The sequence below is a fragment of the Camarhynchus parvulus genome, chromosome 7, assembly GCF_901933205.1.
Source record: "Camarhynchus parvulus chromosome 7, STF_HiC, whole genome shotgun sequence".
Lineage (NCBI taxonomy): Eukaryota > Metazoa > Chordata > Aves > Passeriformes > Thraupidae > Camarhynchus > Camarhynchus parvulus.
The window spans coordinates 690,216-712,175 of NC_044577.1; the positions used below are offsets into that span (position 1 = coordinate 690,216).

The following is a 21,960-nucleotide window of genomic DNA, read 5'->3' on the forward strand; positions in this document are numbered from 1 at the left end:
AAAGGGCCAATGAGCAGAAAACGACCTGCATTTATCATGGATCCCGGAGGATTCTCATGTTCTCCATCTAACAGTGTCTTAGGGTGCAGTCCTGGCAGCTTTGCCTTGGGAAAAGAGGGATTGACTTTAGGATAAGGCACAGGCTGTTAAGGTCCCTTCTTAGCGACCTGGCATTTTCCCTTGGGGCAGGAAGCTTGAGGCAGCAGAAAACAGGCTGCAGGAAAGGTTCTTGCAGAGTAGCTGTGAGAAGGCGACACTTCAGGAAACATTAGGGCTGCCTTTGTTCTTGTTGTTGTGCAAATTAAACAGGAAATCCATTACCTGTAAATCTGCATAAGAAAGGAAAATGCCAAGTGTGACAATTCAAGAATCGTTAAGGTTGCCCAATAGAGGACAAATGGCTGATAAATAATTCGAATTTGTCTGGCTTCCTCTGGTCAGCTCAGGGTGGGAATTTTGTGCTGGCTTTGTACAAAGAACATAATTTGTTCTGATGCCAGTGTACCAAGGAACACAAAATTTTGGTGTAGTGAAAGTTCACGGTGGCAGACACTGAGCCCCAACAAGGAGCAGGGAAGGAGGGGGTGGATGCAGGAGTGGCCACTGTCAGAGGTGGCAGAGCTGAGCCTTGAATTCAGAGTGATCTGTGTGGAGTTCACTCTGCACTGGTTTTTTTGAAGTCACGGAATCATTAAGGCTGGAAAAGGCCTTTAAGTTCAAGTCCAGCTGTAGTTCCCAGTGTCCTGTCCAAGCAATGCTCCCAGAAGAAACCACTCACTCCAGGTTCTCCTCCAGCTCCCCAGCTGAGCATTGGTGGTGCTCCTGTGGCACAAGCAGGAGACATTTGGAAATACCAAACTGGGGAGAGAATAGCTCCTGGAAAGTGCTCTGGAGGAGGCACTTGTCCACTGGGAGCAAGGGGCAGAGAGCAGGGGGGCTCAGCAAATAGCTGGGTGAGTTCTGTGGGCCAGGTTCCCCTCTCTGAGCAGATGCTTCTCCAGGGCTCCACGTTCCCTCCCAGATCCATCACTGCTAGCAGTGCTGCCTGGGGATGTGTCTGGCTCCACACATGCAGAGCAGATGTTCCAGCAAGCCTCCTTTTAGCATGTTCAAGGGGAATTCGGCTCTCTTGGAGAGACTCTGGACAAAGCAGGAGGGGGAAGGGGAGGGGAAGAAAGAGAAAATAAGAAAAGGTTTCCCCTTGGAAGGCCAGCTCTGAAAGAGGTTGGGTCTCAGGAGAGAAGACGAGGTTCCCATCCCTCACATGAGCAGCCCTCACCACAACTCCAGACCTGCTGCACTCCCAGGGTTTCTGCAGCTCTGCTCATCAGAGAGGGAGGGAATGTGCAGATAATTGGGCTAATTTTTCACCTGTCTGGAAGTTGTTGGTTAAGGAATGTCCCAAAGGGATTGAGGGAGTGGGGTACCACCCTGAGCAGGGGTGCTGTTGCTTATGATGTTATAATTTCAAGAGCTGCTCAACTGCTGTTTTGTTCCAAAGCCCTTCAGCTCCAGTGGGATCCAGAAATAACATTCGACTGCTGGTCATTTTTAATCAATAGGGTCTGATGAAAGGAAATTCTTGAGTCAGGAACTCTGCCCAGGATTTATGTCTGTGATAGGCAATGGAGCCATCATTGTTTGGGTTTGGATTTTCCAAGTCTGGATATCCACATCTGCCTTAAAAAACTTTCCTATCATGCTGAGAATACCTTTTTCAGCCTTGTCCCCTTTCCTCTGCCATCTACCCAAATCCACCCAGAACCAACTCTGTGATTTCATGGATTTTTGGGTACACACCTGCTTTCAGGAATTATTTCCACTGAAGGTTTTTTCTCTTTCCAGTACCTTAGAAGCTGGAAGCTGTTACCCTGTACCTGGATCTCAGAGATAAATGGGTCACCTGAGGTTATTTTGGAAGTAGATTTTTCTCTCCTCTTCTTGTCCCATTTGCCTTATTTTAGACTCAACTTGGGGAACCTTCCTGCTCATAAAACTGATAATTATTATTAATACTTTAACCTGATAATTATTATTAATACTTTCTGCTTTTTTTTCCCCTAGGAATTCAGCTTGAATACGTTTCCATCGTCTTTAATTGCTTAATAAAGGGAGTCAGCCCTTGGCCTGGACAAAGAACAGATGGAGAAAGGACCAGATGCTTCACTTTCAAGTGAGATGACTCCAAAGCACAAGTCCATCATGTCATAGCTGCTAATCCAATGTTACACTGTGCAGCTCATCCTCAGAGCTGGGAATTGGGACCCAGATGAGCAGGGAAGAGCAGATGAAAGTTGCAAAAAAAACTCCTGGGGAAGGCTTTATGCAGGTGGGACTGTGCAGCTCGTGGTGGTGTGAGTGAAGGCACTGCCAAAATGCAGCTACAGAGGGATCTCCAGGGACTGGCTGGTGGAGCTGCCTGGAGCCCCAGCCAGAGGGGTGGACACCAAGGTCCTGGAGCTCCTCTGGAGCCACCAGCCAAGCCTGGGACACCTGAATCGCTGGGCACTTGGTTTGAGAACAGCTGGGGGCAGGAAAAGTGTGAGTATTATCATGCAGCCATGGAATGTGCTGCTTTTTAACCTGAAAGGATTGTTGGATGTGAGGACATAATGAGAAGCAGAGCAAGGATTTCCAGGGCAAGAGCATTTCAAAGGGCTAATGGCTATTCCTGGGATGCTCCAGTAATTGTGAAGTGAAGCTTTGCAGGATGTTGATTTAAGTGAAAAGGTAACAAGACCTTTATTATTCGCTGGGTAGAAACCTCAGATGTCAGAGATTGTGGAGGAAGACACTGGTGAGTGGTTGTTAATATAACTTTGATTTATTTCAAATGTAGAATAAATGAGTCAAGGTAGTCTCTGCTTTAAATGCCTTTGGTGTTTAAAAGTGAACACGGTCCCTTTAACCTTTTGCAGAGTTACAGAAAGTTAATCCCAGTCTCCAGGAGAAGGAAGGTTTTTTCTCTCATAAAAACACTCACTGGAGGTTTTCCCTTTCTCCCAGAGTCTTTTACGTGTCGGGAGTTCACCTCTGGGCTCCTGCTGCCAAGGGATTCCTTATCTAAGGAATCACTGCTCGGGGAGGGAATGGTCATTTTAGGGAGATGCCAGCCTGTGCTTTGATCTCAAGGGGTGTGGAAGTGCTCATGGAGCTCCTGAAGGACAGTGATGTTCCTTGTGGAATGGCCTTTGGAAAGTTACTTGCCCAGAGGAGCTGTGGCTCCTTCATCCCTGGAAATGTCCAAGGCTAGGTTGGACACTGGGGCTTGGAGCAACCTGGGATAGTGGAAAGTGTCCCTGCCTATGGCAGGGGGGTGGGATGAGATGAGGTTTCAGATCCCCTCCAACCCAAACCATTCCATGATTCTGTAATGCTTGAACCATCTGAAACATCCCCCCAGCAAGTTAAAATAATGCTGGGATTGCAGATAATTCCCATGAATAACCCTGTGTCCATATTCAATGAGAAATTTTTCTAGGGAGCAGAAAGTTTCATGTCATTCATGTGACATCTAATGCTGCTCTTAGTGGTTTTATTTGGATATCTCTGAGTGGTGTGTTTAAGTACCTCACTCCCAGAAGGTTTGGGTTGCCTCTGTAGAAAACACGTTTTCTGCAAGATGCTTGTACAGTTTTTATTGAGGTTGGTTACCCATCCCCAGAGCCCTTTCTTTAGGTACAAGAAATCCTGAATATCTGTAGGTTTTGTCATCATTACTTAATGGGAAAAAAATACAGAGAAAAAAAACCCAACCCACAGTCTCCCATACCTGTTCCAGGGCTTTTTTCCTTAATCTTCGTGCTTTCCCTAAGGAGGGAGACATAGCTGGGAACAGCCAAAAGAATGAGACAGAGAAGAGATCTTCCTCAGCTTGCAGCCCTGCCAGAAATCTCGTGATCTTTCCCATTAACATGCCACTTTTGTGGGATTTTGGAGCCCAAATCTCCTGCTGTGCCCCAGGAGAGCAGAGCCTGCATCCCAGGCTGGGGCTGGGAGCCTTTCCCCAGCTCCCCCCATCCCTGCTGGCTGCACCTGCACGGCCGCCCTGGGAATTGTAAATCCCGCAGGTGGCACCTCATAAACCTGCCTGGAGAGCCTGGCCCTGCACACAGAGTCCCCTGGGCAGCTTTACAGAGTGATGCCTGCTTGACTGGCAGCTGCTGCTGCTTTATGGGAAGCCAGCACATGTTCCCACTAAAAACCGGGAACGGCGGCTTGGGAAAAGCTCCTTGGCTGCGTGAGAGGCCTCGGCCCCGCTCTCCATCTGGAAGGTGGCTCTTCCTGGCTTTTCCCCTCCATCTGGAAGGTGGCTCTTCCTGTCTTTTCCCAGCCACCTTGGATGTGCCTTGGACGCGGTTCAGCGCCTTTGGTTGGCTCTGTGGACCCGGTGGCAGGATGGAGCACAGCCCAAAGCTGTTTTTCATGGAGAGCTGTCACGCCAGGTTGTGGTGATGCTGAGCTGGGCACACAGGGGAGAGTTGGGTTGCTTTGGGATTTTTTTAAATTTTTTTTTTGTGTTGCAGAAAAGTCTTTTCAAAATTAAGAGGCAAAAAAAAAAATCAGAAATCTGGGAATGAGGTTTGGGTGGCAGCTGTGATGACAAATAGTCTGGAAGAGAAAATCCCATCCCAAATCTAGACAAAGAAAGGAGCAGATGGGGGCAACTGGAGGCCCCTGCTGTAACCTATGGAAAACGCAAAGATTAAGCCTTAAAATAATTTTGGAAGCACTTGGATGGGCTATTTATTGAGTACAGTTGGTGAGGACACCACTCTGGAGTTGAATACCAAGCCAGCATGCCCTGCCTGGGAAGTTTGGGATGACCCACATCATGGGATGATGATCCCACTCTATTTTTCAGTGTTTCCTCCTTTTTCCAGGTGTCAGACCACTGCTGGATCAAAGAGGAGCCAATGCTCTCTGACAGACAAGTGTCACAGCCATGAGGGAGGAACCAGAGTCTTGGGGACAACCACCAAAGGATCAGGAGATTTGGGCAGGCATTTTTTTCCTGTCTTTATTCAACCAGACCCCAAGTAAGTTTATTTACTCAGGTTTTGGCCATGGGAGTGCCTGCAAATGCCCAATTCTTTCTCCACCCCTATGCATGTCTCCTTTGCTGCCTGGTGTTATTGAGGCTGCACCCTCAACCCATATGGAAAAAAAAGCACTGACATTTCAAAGAGGGCCAGGGAATCTTGAAGGTTGGAAAAGCCCTCCAAGATAATCAAGTCCAACCTTTGACTGAACACCCCATGTCCACTCAACCATATCACAAAGTGCCACGTTTCTCTGTTGTTTTCTGAATGCTTCCATGAGTGGTGACTCCACCAGTTTCCTGGGCAGCCTGTCCCAATGCTTGGCCACTCTTTCAGTGAAGAATTTTTTCCTCCTACTCAACCTGAACCTCTCCTGCCATAATTTGAGGGCATTTTCCCTTGTCCTGATGATATTTCCCTGGGAAAAGAGGCTAACCTCACCTCTCCATGGTCAATAGTTGCAACCACAGCACAAAGCAGACAGAAAATCCAAAAAACTGTTTGGTGGAGGCTGAAGGAGCACGCCAGGGAAATTATCAGCAGATTCCTGTGCTCTTTCCATGAGAATCCAGTGCTGGCAGAGTGTGGAATTCCTGGACAGGCACAGTGTGGCTGCTCCTGTGAAATTCAGGGACAAGTATCTTTTAATGCCGAGCAGAATTAGGTGATGATGTTGCTTTGAAAAAGCTTCCTCTCTTTTCCATCTGAGTGCATTTGGGGAAGGCTGCTGCTTGTCTTTAGAGTTATGTATTCTGATTTTCCCACCAAAAAAAAAGGATAAAAACAACAAAAAAAAGAAACCTGATCTTTTTATGCAACCTTCTTCTTCAAAACTTGGCACTCGGAGAGAAATATCAAAACCTGTTTGCCAGGCACTGACATTTGAGTCAGTCTTCAAGGAATTTGAGATTTCTAGAGGTGATGAGGGAGGCTTATATGGGAAATCTCTGGAGAAATCCCGTGTGCTCTGGGGAGTTCTGGGTGAGCTGTGTTGAGAGCAGCTTTTGGAAAGTGGAGCCGCGAGTTCCACAAGCCTCTGACAGGAATAACAGAGCATGGGGAGATGTTGTGCAACACTTCCAGACCTCAAAGGCTCAGCAGCTCGCCACATTCCTGGGCAAAGCTTGGCTCCATTTCATTCCTTATTTTTGCTGGAGAGGTGCACTGGGGTATTGCTGGTGAGTTGGTCATGAACTGGTGTCACTGTCCCAGAGGAGTCACAGGACATCCTGATCTTATGGAGAGCCCCTGGAATGGAGACTAATATTTCATGCATTGAAAATCTCATTCCCAGATGGAGAAACTGAAGCACCACCAGCATGTGGGGGAGGGATTAAATCTCACCAGGCTCGCCCCAGCTCCAGAGCTGAGCTCTTGCTAAGCGCCCAGAGGGTCCTGGCTGCTCTGTGTCTTGGTGTGTCACTCTCTGTGTGATATATCCTTCCAGGAAAATGCTGCTTGTTTAAAAGAGTGAGCCCCCTTTTTAAGGCATGATTTGTGTTCTTGGGTGTAGGTCAAATAGCAGACACTTCTGATTAATGTAACGTCGAGAGATGGCAAAAAAGAAATAAAAATAATTTTTAAAAAAATCACATGCCTCGGTGGGAAAAAGTATAAAGGACAAACATCCAGTGCTGTTCAACATTTTGGGAGGTGGGGAAAGAAGCAGGAAAGATCATACCTAAACAGAAAGCCAAAGCCAGTGCTTGCAATTGCCAAGACATCAGCCAAAAGGAAAGCACAACTGTGATGGCAGTAAAATCATGTATGAGTCATGATGGGCCAAGAACAAGTTTGCTTTCTTTTCCCCCCTCATTGAGCAGATGATGATTAAAAGATAAATCATGCCTGGAGTCAAATCAAGTGATTGGATTAAAGTTTAGTTGAGTATTTAGAGACTGCTTGGGACACAATGGAAAGCTAATTGAAAACTTACATTTGTGAGACCCTTGAACTCTCCAGCTCTTAATAAAATACTACTGCAAAGTATACAAGGGCTCCCTGTGGGAGAGATTCCTCTCCACAAGTGCTTTTGCTCCTCAGGTATGTGGAGAAATGGAATTCATTTTCTCGACAAGTTCACCAAAGAAAGGCATGTTCATGATCGCAACTCAGCTGTTGCTCGTGGTGCAGCAACTTAATCTGTTCAGCTCACTGAAAAGCAGTGAAGCAAGACAAAGGAAAGTCACTTCTTGGAAAAAAAAAATTAAAATGAGGATTTAAACACTTCATTCTTTAAAGCAGACTTTGTTCTTCTGAGCAGATGGTATTCCAGAGCGACTGCTGCCTGCACTGGGCTGAAGTGACTCTGGAGTCTTAAAAACGATGTAAAAATTCCTTCTAAATGTGCTGTAGTGGGACATGCCATGCTTTATTTGGGCTAATAATGTAATTACACTCTGGAATCACCCCCAGTTCTTAAGGAACATCCCCAGCCTCCAAAGCATTGTCCTTTCTGGTGGAAATACCAGTGAAACCCACAAATGAAGAGAATAAACTCCCCTATGTCCTCACACACATGAACAGGCAGAAATGGAAAACCTGGCTCTTTGTGTGACCTCTGTGAGACCAAGCATGAGCCTTCCTTGGGAAATGCTGAAGGGAAGCTGCAGAAACTCTGTGGCCAGGTTCATTTGCTCCCTTTGCACTGTGATTGCCATGGGCCAAAAATGGGTGATGAATGGGAGCACGGCAGAATTACCTCCTCCACATGTGCAGGGTTTTGTACTTCTCTAACTACTTTGACCTTTGGAACAGTTGTTTGGGTTTTTTTTTTTCTGCAGTAGGACGTGTTTGTGCAGAGACCACAGGTGGGAGAGAAGGTTTGGGGGCAGAATGGGAAGAAGTTATTATGCTGATGAATATAGGATGCCTCAAGTGCATTCCTATTCTTATTATTAGAAGACATTTCCTAATATTCAAAAAAGGTTTTTTGCCTTGTTTCTTCTGGTGTCTGTGACTCCACAGTCTTGTCCCCAGGTTCTGGTTTCCTCTTTGCCTTTTACATAGCTGAAGGGCTTATTGTGGCTCCCTATCATTTTTCACCCTGTAGCTTTTTCACCTTTTTAACTTCTTCACATGTGTCTAAGACCTCCTGGCATTCCCTTTCCTCAGGTCATGCAGTCACACCCTCACCTTTGCTAAGGCAAGTACAGGTATCTCTGAAGCCCATGGCCTCATGCAGCTTGGTCATATCTGCTGGAGACAGCTGAGGCAGGTGGAGATAAGGAATGCAGGGTTAATATTTTGGGGAAATTCAAGTTACCAACTCACTTCAGCGCAGTTTTCACTGAGTGCATCCTGCCTCACATGCACCAAACAAGGAAAATCTTAAATTAGTCATAGATAAATGCCATGACAGACCTTCTGTTTGTGCTAATTAATGTCCATTATTTGCACCAGAACAGGCAGTTCCTCCGCTGTGCGGTGTGCCCATGAAAACGGGGCCAGCATTTTCTGCTTCTTCTGAACAGCTGTGCTTTGTTCTTCACTAGAAAGCTTTACTGTGTCTTCAAGTGATTAATGTGTTCTGGGAGGCCTGGGTGAGGAGCCATCAGTCACAAGTTATGGGACACTCCTTGGCGGATTAGAGGGAGATAGATCGGGAAGATTAATTAATTCATTTCTTCCCTCCATTGTTGCTGATTCCAAGAAGTTTCTCCCCGGAGCTGGAGCACGTGGGGTGGACGCAGCCCTGGAGGTGACACCGTGCCTTGCTCGAGGTCAGCTGTCTGTGTGGGAGCTCTCTGTGTGGAGTTGCCAGGAACAGGATGGGGTGAGGAACACTGGCAAGCTGGAGAAAGCTGCTTTGGGGGTGATGGTGCTCACAGAGCACTGGGAAGAAAGGAGAAGGCTCAGCACCTAAAGGAGCTGTGAGAGGCCTGAAGAGGCAATTTTTAGTGATAGCACAAGAGAGAATGGGTTCAAACTGCCAGAGGGCAGGGTTAGATGGGATATTAGGAAGGAATTCTTCCCTGTGAGGTTGGTGAGGCCCTGGCACAGGGTGCCCAGAGAAGCTGTGGCTGAACTGACTGAGGTCATGGTGCGGAGCATTGCCTTGCATGGGAAAATTGCCTCGGATTTCCTCCTGACCATTGGGAAATGAGGAGCTGAGGGAGCTTTTGATCTGGTCTTGGCCAAAAAGAGACATTACCTTTCGGTCTTGGTCAAAAAGAAAACTTACCTGCTTTCTAGCACATTCTGAGCTTGGAGAGCACCTCTGGAATAACAAGTTGAACGCAGCCTGAGACCATAGAATCCTAGAACAGTTTGTGTTGGAAGGGATCTTAAAGACCTCCTTGTTCCAGCATCCTGCCATGGGCTGGGACAACTTCCACTATCCCAGGGTGCTCTGAGCCCCATCCAACCTGTCCTGGGACACTTCCAGGGATCCAGGGGCATCCACATCTTCTCTGGGCACCCTGTGCCAGGGCCTCACCATTCTCTGAGTATTCATCAACTCTGTGTAAGAGCCATAACTGGGACTAGATTTGAAGTTCCATGTCTGAGGCTGTGATATCTTGTAGTGTGGCATTTTATCAAAGAACTCATGTGTCTCTTTCCACTACAGCCAATGGATTTGATGAGCTGGGCTCTGTCTGAGTGCTTTGACTCAGGCCACAGCCTGTATTGGGCCTCATAAAAAAGGTATGCATGATTTCAGGCTCTCCTCCCCTCCTGGATAACTCATCTCCTGCACTTTAATGAAAGTACTAATAATTATAACAATAGGAGATGTGCATTATCCTGAGGGCCTGCGCGCTGCATCCCCCCCGAGAGCTCTTCTGTCAACTGCTCTTAATATTCTTGTGCTTTTGCAGCCCTAATGGTTAGAAAACCTCCATGAGGGGGAAACACGCAAAAAACACGACCCAGAGCTGAACAAATCTCGCTGGGTGGAGTCTGGGGACGCAGAGCCCTGGATGGATGCTCGGAGGATAGCACGAACATCTTCCTCCTGCCTTGGAGAACAACTGGGTTCGATTACGCGTTGCGCAAACTCGCTCTGGTTTGGTTTTCCCCTCGGAAGGCGAGGGCAGATGTTGTGTTCTGAGGCTGCCGTGGGGTTCCAGCCCCTGGGCTGCGTTTCAGGGCTGAATCTCCCATTTTGTGATGCTCCTTTTGGGGGTGGGCAGGAAAAGGGATTGGGAGCTGTTGGATGTCTTTGCTACGCACCAAACACCCTGTGCTTTGTGTCTATGGAAGTATAGGCAATTTGGGGCCAAGGGACACCAAAACCCACAGCACGAACGTGAAGGGATGTCTGTGCTGAGCTCTGGGGCATCTCCATGGAGTGTTACAGGGTACTAATATGTGTTTCCTTTGGGGGAAAAAAGGAATCTCCTGGCTGTGAGAGACAGAGTTTGTGCTGTGGCCATGGAAGTCCTTTGAGAAAGCCAAGCACGTGTGCTGGCCTTCCCCTCAAAGCAAATATTCTTTGTGCAAGCTAATAATTTTAGCAGGGATTCCTTTCTTCCTCTTGAGGAGAGTTAAATGAAGTTATGGGTCAGTGAGAGGGCATCTGTAGAGCATAGAGGAAGAATTTCCAAGCCTTGAGTGTAGTCCCTTCATTTGGAGAAGGCCTGGTCAAATTGGATTTCCAAAACATTTTCTTTATTAAAGATTTTATTGGTGCTTTTTTTGCTGGTTTGCAGAGGCTGTTAAGCCCCTCTGAACTGGTAGAACTCAATGGATGGAACTGACAAGAAGCTGAGGGAAGTTTTAACCATTTCCATCTGCAAAGCAGAACTTCCCAGTAGTTTCCACCATACTTGTCCAAGTTTCTGAATACAAATACTGTGTCATTTCCAGGAGGGAGTAATGTTGTTCCTCCTTCCAGCTGGTAAAAGAGCATTCCCATCTAGACCTGGAAATGCCAACACAGATCCAGTATGCCGAGGTTCTTCTGCATTCAGATTCTCAGGCTCACCCCAAATCCTTTTTGTTCTGAAAGAGGGGATTGAAAGTTCTCTGAGCAACTCCACTTATAGTGTTCAGACCTCCAGCGTGTAGGAATGGGGCAGCCAATAGCTCTCCTTGGGGCTGTAATATCCTCACTCAGAAACCACTTTAAATCAGAATCGAAGCTCGATGAGGACTGTGCATTCACCAGTGAAATTAATAACTGGCTGTTGAGTTTGTAGTTCCCTTGAAAAGGCATTGGGTAAAAAAAACTGACTCGTGATGGGAGAACAGGGGCCAGAAACTGAAACTAATCTTAATGAAAAAGGGTATCCAACAAGCCACGGGGCTGTAAAATCTGCCTGATCAAATCTCCACTGGACCATACTTCCTTGCATCCCGATTTTGAAAGCCCAATTTCCTGCGAGATTGCATGATTATTATTTTTTAATCTAAAATGTATGGCCGCGAGGAAGGAAAAAAAAAAGAAGAAAAAAAAAGGCATTTTTAAAATAAATAAATCTGGCGACGCAAATGAGATCACGGAGCGGTTTGCTGGAAATGCCGAACATTGTGTTGCCCAGAACTTGGCATTTATGGAAGTGACCAGCGGGGAGGAAATAGAATTGTTCTTATGTCCGGTGTCAACTTGGATGATCAAGCCACGCCGCAGATTTGGCATCCCTGATGGAAAAGTGAGGCTTTCCAGGCCGGTACAATCCCGCTGCGGAGCGTCAGTCGTTGCGTAGGTTGGGGTCGGCGAGGATTGACAACAGGGAGGGACAGCATTCTATGAGTCTGGCGCTTTCTTGTCCCAGATTAATGATCTTCCAATCTGGTTTTCAGGCACACAGACTCAGTCACACGTAAATAAAAAACAGAGGGAAGCTTTTAAGAGACTCAGATGCTTGGTATTCCAAGCAACAGCGAGAGCAATGCCTTGCGAAGACGCCCCATTGAGTGAGAACATTGCGGGGCCTTTGTGCCTCACCTTTTCCCTGGGATTTCTCTCTGAAGGGATTCCAAGCTCTTTTTCCCACTGGAATGTTGGTCCTGGTTTCCAATTAAAATTGAGTCTTGCCTTAGCAGGGTTCTTCAAAAGACAGGTGCTGCTGGAAGGTGGTATGGCCTCCTGAGGGTTTGATCCAGCCCCTGGGGAAGTCTCTTTACAGGGAGATGAAATTTAGGCAGCTGCTCTTCCTTAACTTGCATGATGTAGAGAGGTCCCTATGGCTGGGGAGGATGGACCCAGCTTCCTGAAGGTCTCAGGAGCTGTGGTCCAGGAGGACACAGCTGTGTCAGGGGCGCAGGAGGCTGAAGCTTGTGGTGGTGGTGGTGGTGGGTCAGCACAGGAGAGGAGTTGCATCTAAGCAGTGCCCAGTGGCTCTCCAGGCATTTCTCAAGTGTAATTCCAGGCAGAAAACCAGGCAAAGAAGGCAAAGCTGTTGTCATGTGGCCCTTCTTCTGTTTGATGTTTCACGTGCCTCTTGTGGAGCAGCCCCACCTGGTCTGGTCAGGCTGTGCCAGCACCGCGGGCCAAGATTCAATAAAGTTGTTGTTTCCAATTAAAAATAACCCACACAAGAGCTGTAGGAATGTCAAAGCCACAGTTTGGCAGGGGACGGGCTTGAGCACCACTTCACTGCAGGAACAACATTAAAGCCTCATCCTATTCCCACTGAAATTGATGGCAAAGCCCCCACTGACCTCAATGGGAGCAGGATCAGCCCCCCATTCATGGTTGGGGTGGTTCTACCGGAGCCTCACTCTTGTTTTGGGGTCTGTGGCTGCTCCAGCGAGGCAACGCTGGTGAGCGTGGGTCAGGACAGGAGTTGCGTCTAATCAGTGCCCTGTGGCTCTTCGTGCATTTATCAAATGGAATTTCAGGCAGAAAACAAAGGGATTGAAAGGTTGAAAAACAAGGAAGGAATGTGCACTTGGCAGCTCTGCTAACCAGATGTTTGTTTCTCTTTCCTTGTTCTCAACAATGACTAAAAAACTCGTGAACAGTCTCAGGCCCAGCGCAAGGTCAGCCCGAAAAGTAGGTAAGAGGTGTCGCAACAAGGCAGAATGGACAGCTGGGGATGGAAAATGTTAATTTGTCCCAGGATCCGGGCCTGTGGCTCAGAAAGCAGGGCCCAGCCTCCAGAAGGCCCGGGCACATGTGCTCTCCCTTCCCTTGGCGGGCGCGCGAGGCTCTCCTGGAAGCCCGCGGCGTTCCCTCCGCGCTGGCGTGTGTGTAAACTGCTTCCAAGGGCAGCTGAGGGCTGCAGCCAGGGCAGAGAGCAGCCAGAGCTGAGGGGGATACACGTAAATCCATGCATCCATTTCCTGGGAAGTGCCTGAGCAGCGCAGCAGCAAGCTGGAGCTTGTGTGATTTTGTGGGAGAAAGCAGCACTTACGGAACAACATTTTTCATCGCATTGCAAGAACTGCCTTCCTGAAGAATCCCTGATTTTTTAAAATAAAATCAGTGCAAAAAGGGAAAATTAACAGTTGGGAACCAGCAGCACAATGCTGTGACGTTGCAGAGCTGTGAATTGGCTCTTTGCTCTATCACCCCTGACAAGGTGCACTTCTTCAGCAGCATCTCCTGAAGGCTGTTCCCAGGACCGGCATCTTTTTCCCTTGTTTCACAGAAAAAACCACCTCATTAATCAGTCTGCAGGGGAAGCAGATAAATTTTAAAAACTAAAAAGAAGAAAAAAGAAAATACAATTAATTTTTATTAGCAAGGAAACTGAGCCAGAGAGGTAGAAGTGACTCATTTGCGACTTGCTTGTCCATTAATGATGGGATTAGGAGCTGAGCTCTTGCTATCTGACCAGCTGGCTCTTTTTCAGATCACATCTGTCCAGTAGTAACTCCACAGCCAAACAGCAAGTTTGGCCAGGAGGCAGAGCTTTCCTAAACCGGTGTGCACGAGATTGGGATTGCCTGACCCTTAATTTAAATCACCATCACAAACAAATCATGTTTCGGCAACTGGTTTTATCAGGTACCACCATTTTCAGGGAGAAAAAAAAAAAACCACCAAACAGGTGTATTTAAGTTATACAGAAATGCTTACTTGGGCTGTGTGTGATGGTGAATCAGGATTTTGGATTTCCAGCTGGGTTAGGATCAGCTGAATTGGGGCCAGCAGCTGCTCATCAGTACTCCACAAACTTGTCCAGCTCAATGCTTGTGAGCATGACGTGGATTAATCTGTGGGTAAAAACCAGACTGCACTGCCCAAGGAGCACAATCCTGGGCAAAATCAAGCTGCAGTCTCCAGAGAAGAATGCTGTGAGTGTGGTTCCAGAGTGCCAGGAGGCTCCATAAGGGCAGTGAGGATGCTCCTCTCACCTACTTTTCCTGTCTCAGCAGCACTTGAACGGACTCCCAAAGTCAGCCTTGACCCAAGGCCAAGTTGATTCCTGTCCATCCTACAGCTTTGGTGTAACAGGCATGGGGAGCAGCAGAGATGCTCCTCATGCCACCCCCTGGGCTCAGGGACACCATTAACGTGCTCAGGGACAAGCAGATCTTGTCAAGATGTAGAGGGAGCACAGGAAAGGAGGCTCCTTCTGGAAGAGCTCCTGTGCAAGAGTCCAAGCTCACTTTTGTCCACGATCCAGCAGGGATGTGGCTGATCTGCTGTGATGAACCCAAGCCTGTCCATCCTTCTTGATGACATGGAGCTGTGCCAGGGGAGGGTTAGACTGGATCTCAGGGAAAGGTTCTTCCCCCAGAGGGTGCTGGGGCACTGCCCAGGCTCCCCAGGGAATGGGCACAGCCCCAAGGCTGCCAGAGCTCCAGGAGTGTTTGAACAGCCTCTCAGGGATGCACAGGATGGGATTGTTGGGCTGTCTGTGCAGGGCCAGGGCTTGGACTGGGATTATCTTTGTAGGTCCCTTCCAGCTCAGAATATTCCATGATTCCTGTGGCTGAAGCAGCGTTTCCTCTGCCCACCAGCACTCCCTAATGCCCTTGGGCAAGGCAGACCATCAGTGTAAGTGGTCTCTCCCTCACAATTAAATCCCTTTTCTGTCGAAGCTGGGTGGTATCATCTGCATGAGAGGTTTTGTTCCATGTTTGGGAGAAACACTGGCCAATCCTCCCTCCTCCCTCTGCTCCCCAGATCTCTGGCTCTCTTCAGAACCACACGGAAAAGAAATCTTTGTTTGTTTATGGAGTTTCTGGGAGCCTCAGGTTTGTTTTCCTCCGTTCTCCCTCCTGCCAACGCTGGAAGTGCCAGAACATAAAAGAGAGTCATTTCTCTTGGAGTTGCCTGCCATGGTTGGAAGGAGCAGTGCCAGGAATACTCAGGAGAAATCTGCTCCTGATCTTCCCAGCACAGCCTCGCAGAGCGGAGGGATGGAGAAGAGCTAAGCAAAGCATGTGGGCTGCTGGATGCCAGCAGAGCCTGCGCTCCAGCTGGGAATGTGTCGCTGTTCCCTTCAGGAAGGGCAGTGGCATGCAGAGCCAAGGCCAGAGGGAGGTGGTGGCCATCTGCCTGCAGCTTTTCTGCGCCCAAAAGCCTCAATTCACTGTGTGTTTAGTGCAGATGATGAAGCAAAACCTCCAGATTCACATTTTGGACCACTTAAATGCCTTTGTGGGCTTCAAGGATGGTCTCACCCGAGCCCCCTCTGCCTCCCACCTGACCCAAAAGCTGCTTTGAAAACAAAGCCTCGCTCCTGCTTCAACCTGAGGAATGGGAGAGACCCAGAAAAGTCTGGTTCTGCCCTCATGGGCTTCCAGGGTGGGGTCAAGCCCCCTTGTTCCCAAAAAGGTGTTGTTGGTGGGAGCCAGTGATATGTCCAAGGAAAGGGGCTGAGCCCTGGCTGAGCTGAAGTCGTGCTGAGCTGCCCAAGTTCCCATCAGAGAGATGTAGGTCAGGGAAGAACCAAACTTTCCTGCAGCCCAATGTAGATGGTGGCAGAAGGCCTGAGGTTTTTGGGGCTTCTGGGTGGGACCAGCTGGAACTGGAATGCCAAAAAGCAGAAATCTGCTCTGGCTTTGGTGTGGGCCTTGCTCTGGGGGGTGGGAGGTGTAACCTGCAGATGAAGGAGTTTCAGATTCTGGCATCAAGGTCGTCTGTGAGCACAGGAGAACCTGCATGGGTAAAAATCTGCTTCAGGCCACTGAGGGCTTAAAAGCATCCCACAGGAGATGGGATTTTTCAGTATGTCCCTTGTGTATCCAGGAAGGACAACTGGGGACACTGCACAACCTGGTGACAACACGGGACAGCCCAGGTCTTCCTGTGCCCACCAGTTGTGACCCCTCGCTGAGGGCAGCCAGGGGTGAGTGGATCCCTAACTGTGTGTGAGCCTTTCCTTGATCTGTTGCTTTTATCTCATTCCATGGCTTTCCTTGGCTGCAATCCCAGCAGGATCCTTCCAAAGAGCTCTTTGTGTGAGCAGGAGAGGAGCACTGTCCTTAAAGGTGGGTGTTTGGGGGCATTTTGTGTCTTAGTCCCTCACAGCATTCACATCTGCCAGGTTTGGATTCCTGCCTGACCTTTTCCCTCTGCTCTCCAACCCTCCTGCTACCTGCAGCTCCAGAGACTCTTGCCTTTAAGCCATCATTCAGAAGCCTCAGAAAATCCTGGGTCAAGGCCTAAATCCCCTTCTTTTCTACACCAGTGCACAAATAACTGAGCTGTCCCCCTGTGAGCTCCAGCCCCGTGGAAAAAACAGGGTGAAAAGTTCAGGAAACCACGATCCATTTCACAGCAGACCTGCAAAGCACAAATATTAATACCAATAAAACAAGGAGGGGGCAGTGATGGAATTCGGTTGCCAGTGGCTGACAGACCTTCAAATCCTCAAACTGGGAGCAAGGCTTTTAATCCACACACAATAAACTGTCCCACCTCCAGCAGCAGGAGCAAACTGCCTTTTTTAAGGTGGATTATCACCAAAAAAACCCACCCCAAAAACCCCTGCCATTGCTGAGCTTTCCTGTAAGCCATCAGCCTGGATGTATTTTATGATGTGATTTATAGAGAGTTTGTTTCTTAAGACTCAAAGCAACATTGCTATAAAAGTATAAAAGATGCATGTTTTGGTGGAGGATGAATGCCACTGCCTTTTTTTTTTTCCCCTCGTGGGGAATCTGCTGGGTCGGTTAGCACCACTTGGAAAGATGAATTCTTCCTGTGTGGGCATCCACTGGCAGCCTTGGAGGAGATTATTGTGTCATCATCCTCCTGGTCAGCAGCAGCAGCCCCACAGCTGCTCCTCAAGCTCAGAGATTAATTAAGGAGTTGGAAAACAAGGGGAATGTGCTTCCTTGTGCTCCCATCACTAGCCTGGCTGATTCCTCCCTCTGCAGGCATTTCCACGTCGCTTCTGCAGAAGGGTTTGAGCGTTGCTGTTGCCTGTTTAAATCATGGAATAGATTAGATAATCCCTAGGCCTTTTCCACCTCTAGCACTTGTGGTTCTGCTTAAAGAGCTGTCAAGTCCTGGATTTAAAAGGGCAGAACAAGCCAAGGCTTTTGAGGTTCTGCTGGGAGGATTACAACTCGTAACACATTCCAAAGCCTTCCAAAAGCGCCTGCAATTTCAGGTGTTATTCAGCTTTCTGCAGATCTTCTTTGGAGTTCATCACACAATCCCAGTTTTCCTTCTGCATGAAGATCCCACTAGCCTGAGACTGCCTTTGGTGGGAACACACCCTCCCTTTCATCATTTTTGACTAAAGATGTTTGCCTGTTGCTGGAGCAAAACAAATTTCCTTACAGTAAAAAAAAAACCAAACCCTGCATCTGCCAATTCACTTTTAAATGTGGCTCTTGGAATTTATAGGAAAGTAAAAGGTCCCAGGGAAGTGAATTGTTGTCTTGTAACCCTGCCAAGTGTACATTAAAAAAAACCAACCCCTGATATGTCTTTGGCCTCCTTGCTTTATTGTGATCTATAGGCTGCACATAACCATCGTATCTCCGATGGTGAGGGAGAGGGCTGGGGAGTTGTTGAAGGAGGTTAAGGAGCTTCCCACCTCCAAATCATGTCTCTGACCTTGGCTGGCTGCTGCTTTTTTTTGTGGTGAGTCCTCTCAGTGCAGGAGCCACTGATTTGTAGCAATGCTGAGGGATGACCAGAGGCACGTTGGTGGAGCATCCCTGGAGCCAACAGGGCTGCACCCATTTGGCCAGAAAATCTGATCTGAGGGGCTTCTCCCAGTGGAAGATCTGGGGAAATCTGGAGAGCTTCTCCCAGTGGAAATACTGGGGGGGACCACGGGACACATCCATTGGCCTGTTTTGGTCTCTGGGGACCAGAGCTTGGTGGCTGTCTGCCCTGTCACAGGTGAGTTAGCAAAGTCTGGTGGCCAGATCCTTCTCCTCCCTAAGGAAAACCTGGAAAAGTTTGGTGGTGAGCCTCAGCCTCTGGGTTTTGTGTGGGCTTGGGGAAGGTTTGTTAATCTGGCATCTGGATTTGAGGCTGTAAATGCTCCAGAGGCTGTGGGCAAGGAGTGTGGGCTTGGGGAAGGGAGAGGTTGCTGGGTTTGTGTTAGTCAATATTAATTAACACAGGCCATAGAAATGACAATATTTACATTATATTCTGCTATCATAGTTCCTCAGCGCTGCTGCTGGAGTTTGTTTGCCCATCACTGTAACCACAGTGCTCACTTCTGATGGGACAGCATTCCCAGGAAGGGTCTGTTGTGAATTCCAGGCCTGCCTATACGGTGACATTTCGATGCCAGTCATCAAATTCCATCTGGCAAGGTCTGCTTGTAAATCAGAGTAACTCCTTAGTGTGAAAGGAAATGGATTTGGGAGGCACCAGTTCACAAACCTTGTGGTAGACACGAGGTGTTCACTCACCATTCCTTTCTCCATCACCCAGCTGGATTAAAATTCCAGTTCTCTCAAAGCAGGCCTGGATTTCCTGCTCTCAGTAAGGAGTTGGCTTCCTGGTTCTGTGTAAAACCCAAATTTTCTTTCTAAAACTTCAAGCTTTGAAATGGGGTGGATATCTCAACTAATTCTGCAAGTACACCTGCATTTTATGAATCAGATCTTCTCTGAAGCTGGCACCTTCTTTCAAGTCACAAAAGATCCTAAGATGAGGAAATGCGGAATTTCCAAGGTTTGGATGGGACTAAAAGAGCATCCTTGCCACTCAGAAGAAATCTGTTCCAAAAATTGAAAGTTAAATTGTAAGAATGGAATCAACACTTGGGGATGATAAAGGCGTCAGTTTACCTCCATGGCAGCATAAAACCTCCATGCCAAATTTCCTTGCTTATCATTTTGATTTTTTTTTCATGGACATTAAGGAATGATGGTGCTTTGCTGCTTGGTCAAAAAAAAATTTGGCTTCTTCCTTCATAGTTTTCCTTTCAGCAATCCACAGGCATCACAGGGGTGGAGGAAAAATAATTGGCCTATAACTTTGCCCAGCTCAGGGAAAACACACAATTAGCATTGCTGCAAATTGCTCCTGGATTAAATTGGTGAGTTGAAAAGTGGAGAAGCCAAAGACCCCTGGAAACTGGAAAATTTCCCTCTTTGCCTTGGGAAGTTTACGATCTGAAGGCGTCAGTTGTATCTCTGGGCCTTGTTTCCCTGATGGAGCATCCCTTGGGAATGTTCTCCGTTGGAGACATCAAAGCCAAGCGGGATAAACTGACATGGGAGCATGAGGGAAAAGGTGAAGGCTGTGGGAAACAATGCCTGCAGGCTCTGTGCTCCACATCAAGTGCAGGCTCTCCCCAGCCTTAAAACCAGAGCCCCATAAAGCTCTGGGTGAGCTCCTTAATGGGTGTCAAATTCCTTGCTGCCCTCGTTCCCACAGCCTCTCACCGGGCTGGAGCTGGGAGAGCAGGAGCAGGGAGGCAGCTGGAACCCTCCCAGGGTTAGGGAGCTGCTCCAGCCCTCCCCAGGTGCAAAGGTGAATGTTCTGAGGAGGGACGTGCCCAAATCTCATGTAAAATCGTGGCAAATTAGGCAGTTCTTGACCTTGGGCTTCCACGTTTTGTAGCGTGGGGAGAAAAGGAGGGCATGGAGAGGTGAGGTGGAATTCTGACCGTCTCTGTGGTGCACTTTGGAGTGTCCAGTTCCTTCCTTTAGAATTTCGATTCCTTCCTTTAGGCCCCCTCCCATGGGTTTTTTTGTTCCATGTGTAAGACCCCAAGTGGTTCAGCCAACAAGGACCAGGCATGAGAGGAGCAGCGGACACGGAGCCCCTTGGAGCAGAGACTTCCTGAGAGCAAGGGGCTGGGAAAAATCCATTGCCAAAGGACTGAAAATGCTGATCCACTCAGCTGTCCATTTTCACCCCAATGGGTGGGGAGATGCCAGTCCCAACGCACCCCATGGCAGGGAATAAACCATTCTCTCAACTCGCCTCTCTCCCTTGTGCAAAACACACCCCAAACCAGCTGAAATGTCCCTTGTTCTCAGTGAATGCTACCAGAACAACCGTGGGGAGCTGAAACATTTGACTTCTAATAGAAACAGAGTAATTTACTGCAGATTCTGCGTACGAAAGGAGAATTTTGCCCCTGTGGGATGGGTCTGGCCCTGCCCCAGGCCTCAGCTCTGGGAACCAGGGGCAGAGTAAGAAGGAGCTCTTTCAAAGCACATAAAAATTGTCATCTGGAGAGGGCAGCCACCAAGGAGCTGCATGTTTTGGGTTTTTTTTAATAAATAATGAAGAGATGTGGGCTTTTTCCATTAGCTGCAGGCTGTGGACAGCAACAGGAGCTGTTGAGCTGAGTGTTGTGTGTGACAGGGACGAGGGATGGCCCTGCTGTGGGGCAGGTGGGAGGGATTTGAAGGATGCTGTAGGGCACAAGTGGCTGAGGAGCAGTTTGAGGTCATGGCACAAGCTCAGGGCTGGCTCCTCCTCACAAAACCCCTTGGACCCATGTCTGCCCACCTTGGTGGGAAGGAGGGGCAGAGCTGCCAGCACCTCTCAGCCCTTCCCTCCAGGCAGGTTTGGTCCATTCAGAGACCTTGGGCTCTGAGGAATTCCTCCTCATCCCATCAGTGAGCGCAGCATCCCTCAGTCATCCTCAAACCGTGGTGTTTTCAGAGATCCCTGACCCCCAAGAACATCATAGTGTGATGACAAGGCAGCAGCTAAGGTAGGTAAGTTATTCCATGAAGAGCGGGGCAAACTAGGCCTGCACTTTTGTATGAAGATGCACTCTTTTTATGTCCATTCTTCTCACTACAACTCATTTCACCCCATTCTGTCTTTCTTTCCAATGAAGGGAGGGAATGATGAATCTGACTCCATGTTCTCAGAAGGCTAATTTATATTATATTTATATCTATATTATATTAAAGAATGCTATACTAAACTATACTAAAGAACAGAGGAAGGATAAAGACAGAAGGCTAAAAAGAAAATAATGAAAACTTGTGACTCTCTCCTTAGAGTCTGACACAGCTTGGCCCTGATTGGCCAATAAGTCAAAATAATTCACACCAGAAACCAATGAAACAACCACCTGTTGGATAAACAATCTCCAAACCACATTCCAAAGCAGCAAAACACAGGAGAAGCAAACGAGATAATATTGTTTTCCTTTTTTGTCTGAGGCTTTCCAGGAGAGAAATCCTGGGCAGAGGGATTTTTCAGAAAATATGATGGTGACATTCAAACCCTGCCATTTTCCACTCTGCAGGGTTTGGAAACCCTCTCGGGAGGGTTTGGCAAGCCTGTGGAAACAGCTCCATGCTGGCATCATTCTGCCCTTAAAAACGCCTTGTGTTTTAGGAACAGTGGATTTGCTGGTGTGGATGGTCCCAGGTGTGGATGGACCACAACCAAAAGCCTGGACACAGCATCCTGCTTCCCCTGGGGAATGGCAGCTGTGTCCTGCAGAGCTGGGAGCTCCAGGGGTGTCACTGGAGGCCAGGTGGAGCCTGTGCTGCCCTGGTAATGGGAGCTTTGAGCATTCTGGGGATTTTCCTGATTAAATCCTGCTCCCACCCCCCGCTTCACCCCAAAGGCAAACTGTGTAACTTTGTGGGGCAAGTCAAGCCCTGGAGCACGAGGAAA

At 48.2% G+C, this 21,960-nt stretch overlaps 1 protein-coding gene across 1 annotated transcript in view; it reads right to left on the reverse strand.

The window, feature by feature from the left end:
- Positions 1–774: 774 nt before the first annotated feature.
- The window catches only part of LOC115905535, an 87,726-nt gene continuing 66,540 nt past the window's right edge, over positions 775–21,960 (reverse strand). Inside the window, exon 7 of the mRNA XM_030951905.1 lies at positions 775–908. Coding sequence (XP_030807765.1) covers positions 775–908 — 134 coding nt within the window. The remainder of the gene's footprint in view (positions 909–21,960) is intronic.